The sequence below is a fragment of the Numida meleagris genome, chromosome 1 (assembly GCF_002078875.1).
Source record: "Numida meleagris isolate 19003 breed g44 Domestic line chromosome 1, NumMel1.0, whole genome shotgun sequence".
Classification (NCBI taxonomy): domain Eukaryota; kingdom Metazoa; phylum Chordata; class Aves; order Galliformes; family Numididae; genus Numida; species Numida meleagris.
The window spans coordinates 165754702-165777471 of record NC_034409.1 but is presented as its reverse complement, the minus strand read 5'-3'; the positions used below and the strand labels follow the sequence as shown (position 1 = coordinate 165777471).

General features: G+C 40.6%; 1 protein-coding gene across 5 annotated transcripts in view; it reads left to right on the top strand.

The window, feature by feature from the left end:
- Window positions 1-16634, top strand: part of ZC3H13 (zinc finger CCCH-type containing 13) — a 46055-nt gene extending 29421 nt beyond the window's left edge. For 2 of the 5 annotated variants that reach the window (XM_021375768.1, XM_021375761.1), the window contains exons 11-20: window positions 1441-1905; window positions 2506-2688; window positions 4609-5152; window positions 6010-6152; window positions 6491-7498; window positions 8506-9021; window positions 11641-11796; window positions 12718-12918; window positions 15386-15549; window positions 16134-16634. In XM_021375768.1, the coding sequence (XP_021231443.1) occupies window positions 1441-1905; window positions 2506-2688; window positions 4609-5152; window positions 6010-6152; window positions 6491-7498; window positions 8506-9021; window positions 11641-11796; window positions 12718-12918; window positions 15386-15549; window positions 16134-16304 (3551 nt within the window). In that variant the 3' untranslated portion in view covers window positions 16305-16634. The remainder of the gene's footprint in view (window positions 1-1440; window positions 1906-2505; window positions 2689-4608; window positions 5153-6009; window positions 6153-6490; window positions 7499-8505; window positions 9022-11640; window positions 11797-12717; window positions 12919-15385; window positions 15550-16133) is intronic. The other 3 variants (XM_021375776.1, XM_021375784.1, XM_021375794.1) reach the window with 3 other exon arrangements.

The window sequence follows — 22770 nt, the reverse complement described above, 5'->3', positions numbered from 1 at the left end:
GTTTGCAGGTTGAATTTTGAACCTTGGTTTTTAATGTGTGGCATTGTCTTTATCCCAGTGGCCAAGGTGGTGAAGAAAATAATCAGAAATCTGTATTATTCTTTCTGTGCTGATGGTGCTTGTTTCAGGGACTGTGCAATGGCTTTGCTCTGTTGGGACTACTTAGGGTAGGCTCAGCTGGTTCAAGAGATCCTGTAGGCATCTGTTTAGGTGTTTCTTGTGTAATGCACTGATGGTGATAGTAGGTAAGTGATCTTCTCTTTTTAAGAAGCATATGCTGGAGCACCTCTCCTGTGATGAGAGGTCAAGGGAGTTGGGATTGTTTAGTTTGGGGAAGAGAAGGCTCTGGTAAGACCTCATTGCTATCTGCCAGTGCTTGAAAGGAGCTTATAAACAGGAGGGAGATTGACTGTTTATGCAGGTAGATAGCGATAGGACAAGGGGGAATGAATTTAAACTGAAAAAGGAGAGGTTTAGGTTACATGTTAGGTATAAATTCTTCACTCAGAGGGTGATAAGGCAGTGGAACAGGCCGCCCAGAGAAGCTGTGAATGCCTCATCCCTGCAGGCGTTCAAGACCAGGCTTGATGGGTTCCTGAGCAGTCTGATCTAGTGGCTGGCAACCCTGCCCATGCAAGGAGGTTGGAACTAGATGATCTTTGAGTTCCCTTCCAACCCAAGCCATTCTGTGATTCTCTGATTCTGTGCTAGTGGATCTGCTGGGTTGCAGCAGGTTATTTGTATCTATTGCTCATTTCTGTGAGGTGCCTAAATGCTAATCCCGTCATCGCTAATAGCTTTTTCTGTAGTCTTTTTCATTAACATTAAGTGAGGTGCGTGCAAAGAAAAGAGTCCTTCCTCCTGGAAGTCTGTAAAGTTGGTTGAGCAATTTGTAATGGACAAACTTGCCATTTCTCTCAAGGGACAGATCACTAAGAGTGCATTTGTCAGCTTTTTTTAGACCTACTGTAAACTCACTTCCCTGAAGCAATAACATTGTAAATAATAATAACAAAAAAAGATTTCAGCAGGACACTGAGGTCTTAAAAGGAGGTGGTCTAGTTACAGCACGGATTTCCTGAAAGTACGTGTGTGTAGAAAAGAAAGGAACCTATGATTGGAAGAAAAATGATATTATCTTTAAATTGTTGTGTGCTTTCTTTCTGATGTCTTAGAAAATTGTTTGTACTGTACTTGCTCTCTTCTGAATTGCTAAATATTTGTGAAGTACAAATTCAAATTCACAAAAAGATCTTCAGGGGTTATTGAGTATTTAGATGGATACACAGCATCACCTTATCCTTCTCCCATATTAATTATAATTTACTGTGTGTATGTCAAAGTATATTTTTACGGTATTATTTTAGTGTTATTTGTCTTCTAAATTTTTGCTTGCTTTGATTAAGTAAGATATATAATACTTTTTTAAACATTTTACAGAAACTAGGGGGAAAAGGGAAAAAGAAAGAGAATCAAGAGATGATCGTGATTATGACCAGGAGCAGAGTACCTCCAGAGATCATAGAGATGATAGAGAATCTCGTGATGGAAGAGATCGGAGGGAGACAAGAGATAACAGAGATCGGAGGGAGACGAGGGAATCCAGAGACACTCGAGACTCCAGAGATACGAGGGATTATAGCAGGGATAACAAAGATAGTCGTGATCAAAGAGACTCACGTTCCACGAGAGATTCTCATGACTACAGAGACAGAGAAAGTCGGGATGCCCATAAAAAGGATGACCAGTATCAGGAGGACTCGCGCAGCTATGGAAGATCCCATGGCAGAGAGGAGAGCTCTCGTGCTGAAACAAGGAATGACTCCAGAAGTGATTCCAGAAATGAGAGCAGAAGCGATCGAACCGGCAGAAGTCGAGGCAGAGGTCCAGAATTATCTGACAAAGGTATTACATGATATAAAACACTAGTAAACATCTTTATCGTTGGAGATTAAATATTGACATCTGTATTACCTTGTTTGGTACAAAATAAGGAAACACTGCCAAATAGTTCATGCTTTTATGTTATGTTCAGTTTTATTGTTATGAAAGTAGAATGGTTGCTCAAAATTATAGCCCTTCTGCTTTCTCCATTTGTTAAAGGAGTGGTATCCTGCCATACCAGTTTAAAACAAACTTGAATCCGTGCAACAATCTTAATGATTCTGTTGCCCAACCCTAGATTTTCCCATGGGCCATAAACAACAAGAGGCTGATGTGTAGTAGATAAGTAGGGAACAGCATGTCTCCAGGTACTGGACAGCAATTTTATTTTCTCAAAAGCAACTGTGTAGACATTTGAAAACCATATTTCTTACCCATCCCCATTGCTTCTTTGATGAAGAAAAAAAAAAGGGGGAAATTTTAAACTTTGACAGTATTTTTGAAATTTGATGCACTTTGTTGAACAGTTTGATGAAAAGTTAATATTATAGTTAATGTTAAACATGTATGGATTTCCATATGTTTGAGAACTCATCTTTTATATTGATACATCACTATTAGGAAGTCGGGGGACTAGAGGATCCCAGGTTGATGGTCACAGCAGTAGTGGAAACTACCATGACAGTTGGGAATCAAGGAGTAGCTATGCTGATCGGGATCGCTATGATAGTCGAGACCAAGCAAGGGATTCCTCCTTTGAAAGAAGACATGGTGAACGGGACAGGCGGGACAACAGAGAAAGAGGTATTTTAATATATGTATTACACAGAAATAGATATGTTGTTGAAAGTGTATGTATGAAGGTGAATATCCTTTATTTCTTCCTCCTCCCAGTACTAATTCATAAAAAACTACACACTAATACTAGTCCTGTCCTTCAAGCTAGCTTCATCACTACAGGTAACCTGTACAGATGGTACAGATACCCGATATCATGGAAAGCATAGGCAAGATTGTTCTTTTAGACACAGCGTGCAAGATGTCACACTTTTTCACCTGAAAGCATACTCTGTTGTCTCTAAGTAACTTAGTACCAAGTTCCACTCCAAAGAATATTTGTATTGCTCACCAATTAAGGGAATAGGAGTCAAGCAAATTAAAATGGTATGGAAATGAAAGGAGGAGCTGTGATGAACAAATACAAAACTGCAGTGATTTTTTTTTTTCTGTCTCAGTAAGAGCGTTTTGGAAAGGACAGTTGTGTTCTAGCTGTTCACCTTCAGTTTTTCAAAGAAATGTTTTGTATGCTACTTTGTGGAATGTTTTTTGGCCCACTGAAATATGTCTGTTATTGCTTGTTCTTGTGAAAGTTACTGCTCTAGATTCTCTTGTGTCCTCAAGGCAGAATTTCAACAAACCTAATCTCTAGATTTCCTTTTTCGTGTTAACTGAAAAACCCTGCAGTCTGAACATGTCCTGGGGAGTTGGCTCTTACAGACTAGCTTTCCTGTGAAACCTATTCATGGAACCAATTGGATGAACTGATGATTTAAGTTCTGTAAAAACAAGTATTAACATCTATGGCAGAAATGTCATTCAAGTTTCCTTTTAATTTTACCTAGTAACGGGGGAGCATGAAATCATTATTAATTCACTCTGAGATTAAAATTGATTAAACTGATGGAAATGCATGTTTTATTGACTTAGTCCTGTTCAAACTCTGCCTGTTTGTCCCTGGTGGACATTGTCTCAGTTTACAGGGAAATATACTCAGAGTGATGGACCTCTCTCTATTTTCGCAGTTCGTGTTTATTGTATAATGCTTTGGGTGTATATTATGGAATAAGTTTTATTGATCTTTCACTGTTCAAATACTTGTAACATCAGCACAAAAATTGTTACAAAGTCATCAAAATTTATTGAAATATTCAAATAAAATATATTAAAAAGTAACAAAGTGCAGCTAAACTTTAGCTGTAGTGAGCAAATACCCTTAGGTGACTCAAGCTTCACTGTCCTTCTGGATCAGTTATTTTATTTGTTAGTGTAGTTTTCTCAGTAACCCCGATCCACTGTCTGAGCATTGAGAAACTCACCTGCTGTGAAGACACGTGAAAACTTAGAGCATTCTGTATTTCATCATCATCTGTCCTTTTCAGTTGGATTTGTATTTGTATTTCTGTGCAGGGATCTCTTCTTCTGGGAGGAGATAGGCCAATATATATAGTAAAAGTTTAAGCAAAATAAACACAGTGAGTTCTTGTAAACCTGTGACTCTTAGTTTTTGGAGGTAACATTTTCTTAAAGAAGTCGTAATGCTTCATTTTCATAGGTATGTTGTTCTGGGCTTTCCAGGGTCTTATACTACACTGTGAATGATTCAGTCATGTGGTAATAGTGGCTAGACTGAGTTGTAGAATTACTTACTGAAGCCTTTCAGAAACATCTAGCAGAAAATAAAATTGTCATGGTGACTTTTGTCTAAACTAAGGAAAGCTCCCTCCTGCAATACTGAAAAAAAATACTCAAAATTGGTACTGCTTTTTGTATCCTTCTCACTCCCAAGAGAATACCCAAGTTTCTACAGGGAGTCACTTCTCTTGTAATGCAAATCAATATCTACATTGTCAAAACAAAAACTTTTAGTATTTTATTAGTGTAGTGGAAGTGATATATATGTCATCCCCTTAACACTTGGTAGTCAAACCTTCCCTCTTTTCACAGATCAGAGAGCAAGTTCACCAGTACGACATCAAGGACGAAGTGATGACCTTGAGCGGGATGAAAGACGAGATGAACGAAGGGTGGATCGGAGCGATGACAGGAGAGATGAAAGGGCCCGGGAGAGAGAGCGGGAAAGAGAGAGGGACCGAGAGAGGGAGAGAGAAAGAGACCGGGAACGAGAAAGGGAGAAGGAAAGGGAGTTGGAACGAGATCGTGCTCGGGAACGGGAGAGGGAACGAGAGCGGGACAAAGATAGGGATCGTGAGCGTGACCGAGACCGGGACCATGACAGAGAAAGGGAACGAGAAAGAGAGAGGGAGAAGGAGCGAGAGCGAGAGAGGGAGGAACGAGAGAGAGAGCGAGAGCGTGAAAGAGATCGTGAGCGGGAACGAGAAAGGGAGCGAGGTCGAGACAGGGATAAAGAAAGAGAGCGCCAGAGAGACTGGGATGACAAAGAAAAGGGAAGAGAAGACCGCAGGGATAAGAGGGAAGACATCCGAGAAGAAAGAAGCTCAAGAGATGTCCATGAAGAAAGGAAGTCCAAGTAAGTAGATCTGAATGTTACTTCAATCAAAAGAAAAATATCTTTTAGTATTGATGTCAGTCATTTAGTAAGTAGGGCAGTATCATAAGGAAGGAGAGGATCCTCTGTTTATGCAGAGGTGTAGTCTAGAGCCATGTCTCCCTTGCATCTATGTGGCATGTGCCAGTGGTTACAGTGGTGGCAGCTGCTGTGCAGGTCAGAGTTCATGACTTCATCAAATTTCTGTGGAACATACATTGCCCTTTGCACTGTTGGCTTTTCAGCACCAGAAGGCTACACAGTGAAGGCACAAACAGTACCCAAATAAATGTGTCGTATTTTATTTTTTAAGTAAATGCCACTGATTCTCTTTTTTTTTTTTTCCAGTTAGTACAATAAAATTCTCATTGTCACATCAGTAATGAGCAAAGCAGTGTTGTCCTGAGTAGCAGCTTTGCTTGGAAATAATAATAGTAGCTTTTCTGTGACAGAATTGTGGAGTGCTATAAATAATCTAGCTCTCCTCCATCCTTTTGGGGGGAAAAGCAAACATCTAGGTTGGAACTTAGCTGCCAACTGAGGTCAGCCCACTGCAAGGATTGTTGCCACAGGAAAAAGAGTGATTTTAGTATTCTTTCATACCTTCTTGTTAAAAAAAAAAAAAAAAAGTGTTTTGAAGTATTAGAGTTTTAGTTTAAGATAACTTACCTATTTATGACAGGAAAAAATACCTGAAGTTTTAAAGTAACTTAGAAAGCTGCAAAACTTTCTGGCATCCTTACTTGTGTTATCTTGTATGAGGTGTAGTATGTTTGAGGTACTTACACTTCAGAGATTGGATCAGTGATAAACTCAAATATTGAATGTTTTCTTTAAAGAATCCTCAGGAGATTTGACTACAAATATTTGCTCTGCAGGAAGCGTCACAGAAATGAAAGCAGTCCAAGCCCTCGTCAGTCACCCAAACGTCGCCGTGAGCACTCTCCTGACAGTGATGCTTACAACAGCGGAGATGATAAAAGTAAGTAGGAGTAGGCTCTGTCTGCTGCAGCGCTGAGCTTACGCTTTGCCTATGGAAAATAACTTGCAGTCTTAAACAGAAAAAAAATACAAAACATGAAGAAAGCTTTTATAAGTCTCCTCTTCCCCTTCCATGCTGGTTAAGATGCATGCTTACCAAAATAAAAGTAGTCTGTTGCTGCTGCAGCAGGTAAAAAAAACAAACAGGAAAACAAAATACGTAATTGAAATGATGGATTATTTGTTTTGATTGAAACCTTTTAGCATGCAGAAGATATCATTTATTCACCTGTTCTCCTTTCTAAATGATACAAGTACATTCTTTTTCCTGTTCTGTAGATGAAAAGCACAGACTTCTGAGCCAGGTTGTGCGACCACAGGAATCCCGGTCACTGAGCCCCTCTCACATAACAGAAGATAGGCAGAGTCGCTGGAAGGAAGAAGAAAGAAAATCAGACAGAAAGGAAAGCTCCCGGCGTTATGAAGAACCAGAGTTTAAAGAGAGAATTTCTTCGTCAGATAAGCAGAGAGAGCAACCGGATGCTTCAGAGGGCTCCCGGTCCAGAGTTCAGGAAAGTCTTGGACGCCGTCCCTCTGAAGAAAGAGATGCTTCTGATAGAATGCACGATGACAGCAAGAAGAAGTCCAAAATACAGAAAAAGGCCACAAAGAAAAAGAAAGATGATGACAGTGGAGTCGAAAGATATGCTAACGAATCAACGACTGAGGAAAGCCAGGTCTTTTCTCCCAAGAAAGGTCAAAAAAAGAAAAATATAGAGAAAAAGCGGAAGAGGTCCAAGGGTGATTCTGAGGTTTCTGATGAAGAAATTGTTCCACATCATAAAAAGAAGAAAGGTCCAAGAACCCCTCCTGTCACAAAAGAGGAATTGGTTGAAGCACCACCTGAGAAAGCTGTGGCAGAAGTCCCCCAGAAGAGAGAAGAGACAACATTTAGTGACTGGTCCGATGAAGATGTTCCGGAACGTGGTGACATTGTTGTTCCAGAAAGAAGCACTGAGGAATCCCATAGAAAAAGTCACCGAATGAGAGTTGAAAAGGTGGAAGCCCCACATGTTACTATAGATGATGGACCACATCGTAAACCCGTGGATCAGAAGCGCAGCAGCAGTCTTGGTAGCAATCGGAGCCATGCCTCAAGCAGACTTCGATCGCCTTCCAATGATTCAGCTCATCGCAGTGGTGATGACCAGACTGGAAGGAAGAGGATCCTGCACAGTACCTCTAGGGACAGGGACAGAGAGAAGAAAAGCTTAGAAATCACTGGGGAACGGAAGTCCAGGATTGATCAGTTGAAAAGAGGAGAGCCCAGTCGCAGCACGTCTTCAGGTAAGAATATATTTTTTAATGAGTCTGGCCTGCCATTCTGTATGAAAGTGCAAAGGTACAGATCCCAAATCATTCTTGCATGGCTATACACTCTCTTAATTTGTAATCAGTATGAAGGGAGAGGGAAGTTCCCTGCCATTCATCATAAAACTAGAGTGAATCAGGATTCCTGGAAGTGTTACCGTATTTGAAAAGTTGATCCTCACTGGGCATTACTACCACTCTGTTTGTATCAAAACATTCAGTCAGATTTGGCAGTTCATGCTGTCTGGAGGATAAAGTAATTTGTAGGACAAATGAAACTGAAAGAGAAAATCCTTCTGCCAACAAACATTATCTCAATGAAACTAATGTTTTTAAAATGAATTATTAACATTCATTTTGATGTGGAAATTTTGAGACCTATGCAAAATGTCCCTTCATTCTGGGAGAGGGATCCCTTTTGATCTGAGGAGCTGTTTTTGCTGAGGAAAATCTGTTGTGGTTCTTGATAGGGATTCTTTTAGTGCATATGGATATCATCTTTATTGCAAATCCAGAGAATCACAATTTATTTGGTTTATTTCTATAGTTCCTATAAAGAAACGACTACAAAATTTCTGTAAAACATACACAGCATCAATAGAAAAATATCTTCATCCTAAATCAATTTTGACTCTTATCGTGGTTTCGTGCTTGAACTTATCTCTGAATTTATCATTTGCTAGCCAAGACATACCTAGCTTTTAAAAAAAATGTGTTTTGAAAATAATTTTGAGATGATTCCTATTTTTTTTCCTATTCTGGCTTAGATTTCTGAGTAAATTATGTACTTCAGTTTTGCTTCTGTAATAGTAGAAAGCAACCACCAAAAATCTTTTTTTTGGGACTTAGAGAAATATCATCATTAATTTCCAGATGATGCTTTTCAGAAGTCGGTTTCCATACCAGACTCTTTAAAATAGTTTGGTGTAGTAAAAAGGTTTCATGAGCTGCAGTCATTCCTGTGTTTAAAATATTTTATCCAGATCGTCAAGATTCAAGAAGCCACAGTTCAAGAAGAAGTTCTCCTGAATCAGATCGTCAGGTCCACTCCAGATCTGGGTCCTTTGACAGCAGGGAAAGGCTTCAGGAGCGAGATCGACATGACCATGATCGAGAACGAGACAGAGACAGGAGAGAGGGAAGACAGAGAGACTGGGATCGAGACCGAGACATTGACAAAGACTGGCCAAGGAGCAGGGAGCGAGAGAGACTCCGAGAACGTGAGAGAGAGAGGGAAAAGAGAAGGGAGCTGGACAGAGAGAGAGACAGACAGCTACCCGATACTGCTGAAAGAGAGAGGGACAGAACTCTTGACATTTCCTCTCAAAAAGAATCGACAAAGCACAGTGAAACAAAACTGGACAGAGATCATGAAAAAGAATTTGACAGCGTTTGTCGAGATTCTGCAGCCTCAGAGAAGGAAAGACCAGACAAAGATTTAGGATCATTACAAGGTTTTGAAGATGGAAATGAGGCTGAAAAGGTAGAGAGTCTAGAAGGTGAGATGTTCTGGGAAAGCACCTCGACTGTCATATATTTAATTATTTCCCTTTTAGCACAATGCTGAACTGAGCTATATTAGAAAGCTTTGTTAATGAAAGGGATATTGGCTCCAGCTTCTCTATGCATAAGCATAACAGGATAAGGGAGAATTCTAATGAGTATTTCCTTAGTGTTAATTATGTGAATGCTAGTGTTGTTTTTTTCTAAAGAAATTTTGAGTCAAAGAAGCATAAATGATATGGGGTGTAATTTTGTCAAGGTGTAATGTCTCTGCATAGGCAGTTTGCTTAAGAATAAATGCCAAAAATTTAATTGCTTTGGTACACCATTATAAGATCTATTTGTTAGTTTGGAATTGGCAGGTAATGAGTGAAAAAAAATGAGTGTTGACTTGCAACTGTTATTTGGGATTTTTTCTGCCTAGTCCAATTATCATAGAAATTATTGTCTGATGAGTAGATTAAACGTATGTATGGCTTGGCAGAGCAGTCCAAAAATGACTTTGCTGAATTAGTCTTATTAAATGCAGCCTCAGTTTGCTACCCATAATGGTACTGGGGAAAACATTAATAAAGTAAGGGGCAAATAGTTTCTTTACCAGGAGAGGGAGTTTGGGAAATAGAACTAACCTATGTAAAAATATAAAAGAAGCAAGAATCTAAATGCAGAGAAAGTGGTGCAAATTATTTATCATAGAATCATAGAATGACTTAGGTTGGAAGGGACTTGAAAGATCATCTGATTCCAGCCCCCGTGCTGCAAGCAGAGTTGCCAGCCACTAAATCAGGCACTAGATGAGGTTGCCCAGAGTTGCATCCAGCATCGCCCTGAACACCTCCAAGGATGGGGCATCTACAACTTATCTGGGAAGCCTTCATTAGGACCACCTTTTGAGACTGATCATTTGGATGGCATCCTTTCCTTGTATTGTGTCAACTGCACCACTCAGCTTAGTGTCATCACCAAACTTGCTGAGGTGCACTCAATCCCACTGTCTATATCATTGATAAAGACATTGAAAGAGCACCAGTTCCAAGACAGACCCCAGGGAAACACCACTCATGTCAAGCCTCTGGGCATAGAGCCACTGACAACCACCCTCTGGCTGTGACCATCCAACCAATTGTTTATCCACTGCATATTGCAGCCTTCAGATCCATCCCTCTCCAAATTAGAGATAAGGATGTAGTGCCAGACCATGTCAAAAGCCTTGCACAAGTCCTGGTAGACAGTTGCCTTTCCTTTATCCACTGATGCTGTCACGCCATTGTAAAAGGCCACCAGATTGGTCAGGCATGATCTGCCCCCTTGGTGAAGTCCAGTCAGAAGAAATGAAATCTGTTAGAGATTGCCATGATTTCATTTTAAAGATGATAGAAACCTAACTTAATATAATTTCCAGATCTGATGATGTGTCTGGTATTTATTTGAATGAATTTAATGTACTATATTTTCTAGCAAAGTATTTGGGGATACAGTTACTTAATTATGGTGATGTGTTGAACCTTAATGTGTTTGCTGCAGGAGTGGGTTTAAATGATGCCCAAGATGATATATGCTTCCTCCAAAGCACTGCCAGGTGGTCTGAATAGTTAATTTACACTCTTCTAGCATGTATTTTCCTTGTTTTGCCCATACTGGTTTTTAGGTTAGCTAAGGCAACACTTCCTGTAGCTTTTACAAAGGCAAAAAAAAACCCACAAAAAAACGAAAGGAGAGATTGCATCTTAACACTGAAACGGTTTCCCTTCTGGATAAGGAAGATGGAAGATAATAGAATAATCATCACAGGGAAGGACCCTTATAGATTCTGTCTGTTTTGTACCACACAACTGATGGCAAGTGCCTTGGCAGAGAACTCTTAAAGCCTGAATTTTGAACAGTTGGGTTTTTGAATGCTTCAGTCAGGTCTCTCAGGCTTGGAGATGAGGGAGTACCTTCAGATGTGCCTTTCACGACTTGCAGAATGTAACATTTTGAGTGTATTTTGTTTCCTGGCTTTGAGGAACTTGTTTATGCATGTCTCACAGGTAGTTGCATAAACATATAGAGATGTACGGTTCAGCTTCTATGTGCACACTATATGTGGATGAATAGGACTGCAACAACTGAAGAAATTTGCCATAGCTTTCTTCAAGCTCTTGTGATTTCCACTAAGAGCCTTAAACTCTAAGAATAATTTCTCACACCTTCTTGTATTCTGCAGTTTTGTTTCTTACTTGTCTTGTAAAGCTGTTGTGCTGAATCCTGAGTTAGCATTCATGTGCAAAATCATCTGGAAGAATTTGTTCTGGTGCTAACATAGATTTGTGTTAGTAACTGCATACCAGATAATCAACATGTATTTCTTCTGAGTATGGCCTTCTCTGTGTAGTTTGACTAATATTGCACAAAACAAATCGAGCAAGATGTGTCAAATTCAAACTGCCGTATTGTACATGGGAGAAATAACTTATCTGTCTCCGTGAGTGAGTACCTATATTCATTTTGAATATATTCATCTCAAAAAACTAGCAAGCTAGTTTAGTCAACTTCTTTTTCTTCAACCGGCTTAAAGCACATTTGGAAAACAAGAATGACTACTTTAAAGCTACAGTGTGTATCTGCCTCTGTAGGAGGAGAAGATGAAGCAAAGATTGATGATGTACAGTCACTGGCATCTGGTGCTGGAGAATACGAACCAATCAGTGATGATGAACTGGATGAAATTCTGGCAGGTGATGCGGAAAAGAGGGAGGATCAACAGGAAGATGAGAAGATGCCTGGTAAAAGTATAGCAAAACCCCTTTGTGATTATTTGAATATAAAGCTTAGATCAGTTTGCATGTAGTGCTACCTTGTCCTTTCCAAGTAGTATTGCAGTGTACAGTAGTTCCGAATTCAGAATGCTGTTTGTCTGCTTCTCAGTATTTCTCATTTGTTCTGTAATGGTCGGGTAAGCCTGTGAAGCAGAGAGTACTGTGAGCTACTTTTTGAAGTAATATTTGTTATATTGTATCTAACTAGAAGGATAAGGTGTAGTTTTATAAAGGTGTTTTTATTTGTCCCATTTGGTATTGATTGTTGCTTGGAACTGATGCTTTTAGGAACAGGTTTTATCGTTGCTTGAATGCTTCTTAGATGCACTGGGAAACAGAGAGTCTTCTACTTGTCATAATTTCAGTTAGGTCATCTGTGCTATATGATCAGCTTTCATATTTTCTGTAATAAATTTACACCCATAGTTGTATAGTTATTCAGTAACTAATACATCTCCCTTTGAAAAGAACTGCGTACAGGGTTGAGTTACTAGCTTTTTAAGCATGAAATTTGGATCTATCATAGCACATTAGTGGTACTGTCACTGCTGTGAATGCATGAGTGATGCATCCAAATCTGCTGGCTAAGCAGAGTCCGAGCAGCCCTTTCACCAAGTTGTTAGGATCAAAATGAAGCAGAATGTTAGGGTTGTTTATTTTGATCCAGTAAGCTTCATGTTCTTTAAGGAATTGTATACACCTTTTTCTCACCAATCTAAGTGACTTTGAAGGCTCTTATTTGAAGTGTCTAAGGAACTCTCTTTGAGAACTCCAAAGCAATGTTCATCTAATAGATATTGCTCTTAGGAGGCGGATGTATGCAGCCTGTGGAATTAATCAGCTGTGGTAGGGGACGATGATGTGATAACTCATTCTCTGTCAATGTTTTTGCAGATCCTGTGGATGTTATAGATGTTGATTGGTCCAGTCTCATGCCAAAGCAGCCAAAAGAACCACGAGAGGCTGGGGCTGCGCTCTTAAAGTTCACGCCAGGTGCTGTTATGTTGAGAGTTGGCATTTCCAAGCGATTGGCTGGACCAGAGCTCTTCACCAAAATTAAAGAGACATGCCAGAAAGTATTAGAAAAACCTAAAGGTAATTGTTTCTGCAGGGATTAAACTGTCTTTTTTGTTCTTAGTAACAATGTTTAGTGAAATGGGTGCTAGTTCATTCTTTCATGTTTCCAGGCTATAAAGAGTGTATACTGAGCATTGTGTAAGTATTTTAGGAATCTCATACAGCTGCATATCAATCAGATTAGTGTCTTAATTCCAGCAGTGGTGGGCAGATCTTGAATAATTGCCTAAACAAATTTTTTTGTCCTAGTAGAATATTTTTTTTGTGAGACCATCTTGAATTAATGCTTGGTCTAAATTGTGTTGACAGCATTTTGGAGAGCTAATGATCTTCTGCAGTGACTCAGTAGAAACAGTGTGACAGAAGTGAGATTTCTTATTTTCTGTGAAGATCCTCTTCATGCCCTCTTCTTTTCTTTCTGAAGATCTTCACCAGAATGTGTACATAGGTGGTTTTGGTTTAAAAGGAAGAGCTCAGTGAAGTTTGTATATTACGTCTCTGCTAGAAGTGGGAGATGAAATGTTGCAATACACAGGTCTAACCTTTGGATCTAAGCATGTGGACGTAAGACATTCATGATAGATGAATGGCCATGAACTGTGCCGGTGTTATTCACTACACTTCCATAGTGTAAGCAGGCCTTTTGCACAAGGAAGAATATTGATTTTCTCTTCGGCATCCTAGGGTCCAGTTGAGCTTTTCATAACAGCTCAAGTGGGAAAATTGTTATTTAGGTCCATGAAGCATTTGCTCTCTGTAAGATCTCTATACAAATTACTCCGGCGTCTAAACATGATAAAGTAGTGCTTTATAAGTGATAGTTTCTGTAGAGCACATGATTTTAGGGAATGAGTGAGGGGGAAAAAAAAGAAGTGAACTTGCTTTTCCCGGCACTGTTATTCTTCATGAATTTCACTGCTTGCTTGAGGCATTTAAGATGTGTAAGTGTTACTTGTTAATGGTGGTCTGTTGCCACTGCTCCTGCACTGGTTTTTTTAAAGCCAACTTCTAAGCGGACATTTTAAATGCATCATGTTTGTATAATTTGAGGTGTTTACTGGGTATTAGTGACTATTCTGTGACGCTTGCAGTTCTTTTTATGCAGTATTTGCCTTTCTCTTGTTTAAAAAACAGTCTTAGCTCTTATGCCTAGGAATTTCCACAACACTATTGTATAATCTCCCTGAGCTTGCAAACAGTCTGATACAGTAAAAGTAGGAGCAATGTCATTTTCTCTGTAAGCTTTAATTTTGCTGTATACTTGAACACCTCTTCTCAGGGATTCCGTGCAACAGGAACTGCAGTGCAGATTTCACCTGGTTATTTAAAATATTACTTGAAACCACCTCAGCAGTCTTTGCATGCATCTCTAGAAATAAAGTTCAGGAGAGCGGTGATAGTAGATGTCTCTGTAGCAGTTCCTCTGCATTGTTTTGAGTGTACTCAGATACAGGAGACTTTGCCCTAGAGAGAAATAGAGGTTGAAGTGTCTCCATTACTTTCCCTTCTATGTGTGCGGTCTCATGCTCATCAGAGTTACCACATGTGAAACTACCAGTGTGCTTTCAAGCATATGCATTTTCTCCTGCTAGGATTCTCAGCTAAACACCACATTTTGCTATGTAGAGAAGATTGCATTGGATTAGATTGCTCTACTAAAGGTAGAGCACAGAATATTTAATTATATAATATCTTCAATACCTTCCTATTTATTGTGAAAGTTTAAAAATAAATATACTGCAGTCCAGACATTTGTACTCTTTTTGACAACATTTCACAAAAAAAAAAGATTACAGAAGATATGTCCCAGAAGCCATCTGGAAAAGCAACTTTGGTTGATGTGTTCTAGCTTCACTTCTTTTTTTCTGTAGTAAAGAATTAGTGTTGGCTCTTTGAGCACTATTAGAAGATACTTTAGGTAGGCCTAAAGTAGGGTGTAGTTCATTAGTACCTGTTGACTTGTTCTCCAGGTTCAACTGCCATGGATAAAGTAAGTACTCCGCATTGCCATATTTCACTCTTACATAGCCATTGAAACCCTGTGTTGACAGTGGCACAATTATCCTATGCTTTGCAGGGAACTGAAACTTTACCCACCTTCTGATTAACACTAGCAGGAAACACCTTTCTTCACGCATTTCTGATCATGAATACTATACCCTTTTCTGTCCCAGAGCTGTCACTTGATTTTTAGGCTTCTTGGTGATTGCTGTACCAATACAGCTTTCCAGTGCTGAAGCTACATATAAGCGCACCTACACTTAACCTGTAACTGGTTGGTGAAAGATTTGTTCCTTTTTTTTCTACAAATTGCAGTACTAGCTTGGTATTTTTTAGAAGGCAGAAATACCAACAGAGTAACTTTAAAGTGGTTGTTAAATCTCCTGCAGGATTGTTTCTAACTCCAGTAAATTTATATTATTGTACATTACTGGTCCAAAATACCATGTATTTGTTGATCTTTGCAAATGCCAATTCTTTGCAGATGCAGAAAACCTCTTTGAGCATGAACTGGGAGCCTTAAACATGGCTGCACTTCTACGAAAAGAGGAGAGAGCAGGTCTTCTCAGCAATCTGGGTCCTTGCTGTAAAGCTCTGTGCTTCAGAAGGGATTCTGCAATTCGTAAGCAGCTCATGAAGAATGAGAAGGCAAGTGATTTGTTTACAGAGCTTGGTTAAAATGTGGAAGTAAATACTGCTATTTCTCAAGGGGGGAGTTTTTCTAGTAGCTGTTTGTTGTTCTGGAGCAGACTTAGTCCTTTAAATAATAGAACAGACCTTTATTGAAAAGTTATAGGGTGTTTATGTTTTAATAATGCCACGAGATTAATTTAAGTTGGGGACTTAAATTGTTTCTTATTTTGACATTTAAATTCTGAAGAGACACTTTCTGCATTTAGAGAATGAGTATCGAAAACAATTGGTTAAAATACAATTTCAAAGACAGTTGTTGAATTATTTTCCTGCTTGAGAGTCCATGTTCTTTTATGTGAATTACTAGATTCTGTTCTTCCAGGTAGAAAGAACCTAGATACTTTTAAAAAGAAATCCATTTCTGACCCTGTAGTAGGTTTTGTGATCTTGTATGCTAATAGAAAAAGTTCTCCAAGTCTTTCTTATGAATATGTATGATTAAACTTGTAACCACTGAGAGTACTTCAGGTTAGTTTCTCAGTGTGCATGTTAAAAGCAACTATTTTCTATCTTTATTTTATTTTTTTCAATTTCGACAGGGTGCAACAAAACAAACTTACACAAATCCTGCAGCAATGGACAGTGACTTGTTACGGTTGAGTCTACGGTTATTCAAACGCAAGACTGTGTGCCAAGTTCCTGGGCAGGAAAAGACAGAGGATAGTAAAATTCCACAACCAGCTATCCAGCAGGAAGTGTGCGTGTCTTAAGCAAATGACAACAGTGGCTCTTTCTAGTTGATATCCCACTACCTGTGTTGCTGTTGATGTTTAGAACTGGTTGGTTGGAAAGCAGCTGTAGAAGATGGAAGAAAAGACTCCATTTGTATACAGAAAAAAAGAATTCGTGATTTTAGATGTGAATAAATGTGGAAAAAAAGAAAGACTTCTGTGTGAAGTTCTCTGCAAGTTTTATAGTATAAATCTTACACTAACAAAAGCCTGTTTTATGGTGCCTCAGTTGTAATAATGTGAAGATGTCTGGTTTTAGCAGTTGCTATAGCACTGCCTGGTAATAAACTGAAGAAAGCTGTGTGTGTATCTTTTCCTTATGATGAATGGGTTTCTCCACCACCACCCATACCCTTCATACATGTCTGGAATTTGTGAAGTGGCTTGCTTACTGGGCATCTGTCTACCTCTGCTTTCCAAATCCCTTTCCTTATTCCAGCAGTCTGGTGTGGATCTGGATTTGGACAAAGCTAGTCAAGTTACTTAAGAAGAAAAACCTTCCATGGAGTGATTTCACAAGGGCAAAAAATGAGTTGTGAGCCACTGGTCTTTTCTGTGATTGGTTGGTACTGGTTTGTTTTTTTCTGCTTAGAACTAGCACACTAATATGGGATGCTGACTGCACAGTTCAGTGTGGTGGGCTTATCTTGCATCTGTCTTGTGCTTACTGACAGTTGTGTTGGCTTGAAGCAGAGGCATGAGTATGAATTCCAGTTCAGTTCAAACTCACTTTTCAGAACGTTAAGGCAAAGTTTTCTTACCTATAGTGCTTTCCTATAATGCCCTGTACATAAGCCTTCAGTGAAAAGTTACTATTCTACCTTCAAATAATTATTATTAAAGAAAATGTGAGGATTTAATTTATATTTTTATAAGTGCCTGCACACTGGTGTATACGTGCTTGTATCAAATATAAAAGATGTGAGACGTTTCTACCATTTTTTTTAATTCTTATTAAACTAAGTGATCTAGGCAAAACTTAATCTTCCTAAGTTTTTCACTTGCTGTAAACCTTTAAAGGGCTTGGCTATTATTTTTTTAATGTCACAATAGATGTTATATATTCTTTAAAAAAAAAGTTCTTAAACATACTAGTAACTTAAACTGAGCAAGAGTTAACAAACCTATTCAGAATTTAAATGCATTCTCACCTATTTTATAGCTGCATTAAGGCTGCCTTTAAACTGGAAGTATTAGATCATTGCTTCCAATTACGTTAAGGCCTGTTTTAATCTCCTTCTCTAAAAGACATAAAAATGTTTGATAGCAAGAAACAGCCTTGTCTGAGACTGCAGTACACAAACTAGATTCACTGTTTGGTATTTAATTATGCTGTGCTTGCTTTAAACACTTTTCCTGTAAAACTGTCAAGGTGGATGTATGCACCCACTTCTCTCTTAGCTTGATTTTATGTGGAAGGAGAGTAGATGGAAGGCTTGTAGTCCACTTTTCCTTTTGCAAGGCTCCAGGAGTGGTTTGCAGGAGCCTGTAACCTGGAACAATGTGAGGAGAGGGATGCCTGTGTGTCCTTGGGTGCTCCAGCTCTAGGTCTGAAACCGTGGAAAAGCTCCTGTTGCTACTCCCTTTCTCCTTCTAAGCTGTGGCAGCAATTCCAAAGCAATCCCTGTGCACAATTAGAGATGGCAGCCCTTCCTGCTAAGCCCATGCTGTGCCTAGCTGGGCGATGAATTAGCTCTGAGCATCCCTGAGGTGCAGTCTGGAGCAAGGAGAGGCAGAAGAACAAGCTGCTGCAGGATCTGGTGGGATGGGGCAGGCTGTCAAAGGGGAAGCACCGTGCCAGTCTCTTGCAGCTGTGCCTCAGGGCACAAACAGGCCTGTGTCCTCTATTCTGTGGTTCTGTCAACGTCTGTTATCTCAGTTTGTACTTTCAGGCTGTTTTCAGCTGGTGGAGTGAGATGCAGATGTTGACAGTGGGCCATCTGTACCGTGTGAAGACAGCGCTGGAGTTCAGACAGTTTTGCTAAATTAAAAGTTGGTTTGAACTGCCTTTAGGCAGTTGTGCTCTCCTCTCTGTGCTGTAGGGACATCCAGCAGAGAGCAGGTGGGCTGGAGCTGCCACTGGAGCACGTGCCGCCAACTTACAGAGTTGAGCAACTTTCTGTTCTGCATCAGCAGTCAGTATGTGCTTTTAAAGGGGATTTGTAAAGAAGGGATGGTTTTTACTGACATCCCCTTAAGGCAAAGCGGAAGCCCAAGGAAATGGTACCGATGCTTGGTCTTGGTGTGTGCATGCCAACGTTTTGTGAGGAATGGGGAAGAGGACTTTTTTTGGATGCCTTGTCAGGAGACAGTTTGAGAGTGACAAAGGTATTAATATAATAATACTGAAAAAGGACCAAGCTGAACCCTAACCCCAGAAGGAAAGCAATGCAACCAAATGTCAAGCTGCAAGGGATTTCTTAAGCCAAACTGGAGTCTGGCAGAATTTGGGTATTTGCCTCCATCAAAATGGTTAAAGGAATCCAAACTAGATCACGAGAGAAGTGTTAAAATGGCATTCAGAAAGCAAGAAGCTAATATTGTTTGAAAGAAGACTGGCTTGGGAAAGAAAGACCATCTCATTGCTTTCACTGTCGGGGATTCAGCAACCACAGAATGGCTTTTTCCTTAGTAATGAAGTTGTTACGATTTTGAAAGACTGAAGTGCTGGAAGATACAGTAGAGCAAACTGCTGAAGCACGATGCAAAGTGCTGCCAGATCTTTAGTGTGTGTTCATGTATGAAGGGGTTGTGTAGGTGGCAAACATGCAGCTTGTGAACAAGAGGCATTGTCGGGATTCTAAAGGTTTTGGGTGTGGATTTTAGGAAAACTTTTTTTTTTTTTTTAAATTTACTTTATGATTGTTTTTTTAAATTTACTTTATGATTGGATTTGCTATTAGAAGGTATCTGTATGCTCCAGGGTGGTGTTTACAGCAGAGAAACCATAGAGTCATTTGAGTTGGAAGGGACCTTTAAAGGTCATCTGATCCAACCCTCCTGCAATGAACAGGGACACCTACAGCTAGATCAGGTGCCCAGAGCCCTGTCCAGCCTGACCTTGAGTGTCTCCCGGAACAGGGCATCCAACACATCAAAAATGAGTAGTTTTAATACTGCATGTAGTCCCTGTGACTTCTCACCTGTCCTGTCCTGTCCTGCTCTGCTCATCTGTGCTTTCAGAAGTTGGGTTCAAAGACACAGGGATCCCTGAAAGTGAAGTGTAGAATAGGATTTCTGTGTCCCTTGAGCAGGGGTTGGACTGGATGGACCCAGGGGTGCCTTGCAGGCTCAGGCAAGCTGTGGTTCTGTGGAAAGAAGTGGGCAAGTGAGAAATGGGGAAAAAAATCTGAAGAATGTCAGCCAAAGACCAAGGGAGCCTAAGCTGCCCAAATGTACCTTAAAGATGGATGCTGGAAACGCCCAAAGAAGCTGGATAGAATCATTAAGGTTGGAAAAGACCACTAAGATCATCTAATCCAACCGTAATAGATGCAGGCAAAATTTACTTTCTTTTCGAGCTGCAGAGACACTTTGTGTCAGCATGAAGCCTGTGGTTGCTGCTGTCTTAGACAAGCATGCTTCCTGCGTGTTCACAGAAGAGCTTTGGGAATGTCTTGCATTAGGTTACTTGAAAGAATTCAGCTGCAGTGAGAGAAGGATGAAGAAATGATGTAAGTTAAAAAAAGATAAGTGGGAAACAGGAGGTAAATCAGAGGAGTAAACAAATGATCAAGTCTCAGTACAGTCAGCTCCCAGTGGATGGCCTCCCAGTACATTTGCAGTTTTGGGAAGGGGCTGACTAAAAGGGAGGAAGGGAAAGTTAGCAAAACAAAGTTAAAATCAGAAAACGACACAAGGAGCTCCATGTCATCCATTGATTTGGCTCTTCTTGAGTCCCTCTGCTGGTCAACATCAAGTTGTGCAAACTGACACTGCAGAAGAGGGAGATTTACACAACTTTCAGGCCTTAGGCTGCCCTGTTAGCAATGTCTGCCAGGAGGAAACGTGTGGTTCACAGAAAACCTCAGTCTGCTATAAAAAAAGACATGCAGAAAGCCAGAAGTAGAAGAATACAGAGGAAAAAGTGGTGTCTACTAAGGCAGAGTGGGCTGGATGGATAAGTTCAAGAAAGCTTACTGCAAAACAGGTGAGAAATTGGAAGATTTCATTCCAAGTTTATTGAAATTCTTGGGGCTTGAGAAGGGTGAGGAGTAATAGTGGACAATGATTAAAATGTATGAAACAGTGGTCCAGAAGGGAAGAGACTTTTTCTCTTGCTCTGTATGACAGAGCTGCATTCAATGAATTTAAAGGCTGGCAGACGAGCAACGAAACAAATTCCTTTCCTTGCAGTACCTCATCAGGCTTCGAGCTCAGGGCTGTGGGATGCTGCAGAAACTCTGCAAGATTTTGGAAGGCCTAAGCATGCTGTGCTCATGGAGAGCTGTACCCAGAGCTAAACTGAAAACCATGTGCACCAGCTTATGGGACGGCCGTGTGTACGTATCTCATGGCTCCTGAATGTCCTTTCAGCTGCCTGGTGAGGACCACAGTTAGAGGCATGCAAATCGACAGCCAGCACGCCTGGCTGTGGCGTATTTCCTGCTTGATCTGAATGTGTTGGTTTTGAGGGGTTTTATTTGCTCCATGCAAAAGGCCTTCTTGCCAACTCACCAAAATCAAGCTGCCCATGTAACAGATGCACTGTTAAATTCACACTTAGCAGTGCCTGTTCTGTCCTCCACTTCCCTCTCTTTGCACGTCTCATCTGATGCATGAACTGTCAAGGCATAAATGGGCAACTGTGGCTTCTCCGCGGTCTGCTCTGAAATGATAGCATAATCTGTTAGCGCTGCTCATTCCTTTAATTTACATTTTTATTGCTACAATCTAACCTTCTATTTCTTTTTTTTCTTTTGGCTCACAAATTACGGAGACGGCCTCATCCATTCATCAGTAGCCTCAAAGCATGTGCGGTGTGATGCGTGCTTCGATCCCGTTGTTTGATCTCGCTCACAACGCGTTCACAGCTACGCATAAAAAACGGGGAGCGCCGCCTGATGACGTCTTAACATAAATCACGGCTTCTTCCGACCCAGGTAGGAGCGTGGGATCCTATGTGTTTGCACACGAGCGTTTTCCTGGAGCACACCCCCAGGGGCATCACTGCAGCTGTAGAAAGGTCTCGGCAGCATTGCACAGCCTCAAGGTCCGCTCATAGGGAGCGCTGGAGCTGGGTCCTATTTCAGCACCTTCACAGCACGAACAATTTAATACTATTTATCCACCACAGTAGCATAAAAAGGTCTGATTTTACATAAAATTGGTGGAGCCTGTAATAAAATCTGCTGTATAGTTAATGAGTAAGGTGAGTGGATGGAGAAATTTGGAACCAGAGGGTTTTTTTTCCGTCTGGCACCAGGCATAGATCAGTTCCAGCCTCAGCTCAGCCGTGCACTTCTGGATAGAAAGGAACAACCACAGTTATGGATGGGAGATTCAACTCCAATTTTCACCCATCTAAACCAATGTGAAGTGTGAAGAGAATGACATGATTAAATTGATATACTCCCAAAGTGATAAATTCAGTATCTGGAAAGATGTTTCCCTTCCCCGCTTGCTTCTGAAGCGTAGAAATTGGTTTTCAGCTCTTTGGCAGAGAGTAGCAGAGAGGGATTTATCAGGTGTTGGTTTTGGGGTTTTGAATATTTTGCATTTCTCTAAAAGCACTTAATCGCTGTCATGCTTATTTGTGTATTAAAAAAGGAACAGCAGGAGTTCCCTTGGCTTTTGCCCTGATGGCTTCTGACACCCCTTTCTATGGTTTTGCTGCAGTTTGCAGTGGGTGATCGATCCTGTCTGGCTGCAGAACGGAGCACTAAGTGGGCAGACACCTGCCCGAGGCTCTCCTGAGCACACAGTGGAAGTGTGCCCAGAGCTGGGTGCCTCCATGGAGCCGGCGGGCTTGCTGTGAACACACGAGGACTGCAGCTCTGAATGAGATATTTGACCTCAAGACATTGCAATGTGCTTTACTGTGATACATTCTGGCACTGTGTCCCATAAAGGGATGGAGGAGAAATCGATGTAAACCTGAACTAAATTGAATTGCTGAGTTGTTTTCCCCTCTCCTTTCTGCAAGACTCAAGTAGCTCTGTGATTCATCACGCACTACTGATCGAGAGCTGGGGAAGATTTTCCAGACTTAGGAAAATTAAATTGTACATAGGTTTTGACCTGGTCAAATCGTGCGCAGAGCAATGTGTGGCCAGCTCCTAATGATGTATGAGCTGTCCCTCGGCCTGCCCTGTCCCTTGGAGAAAGGACTCACGGAAGTGTCAACCCTGCCCATGACAGGGGATTGGGACAGGATGGGCTTTCAGGTCCCTTCCAACACAAGCCATTCTGTGATTCTATGGCAATGGGAAGCTGTTTCAAGTAA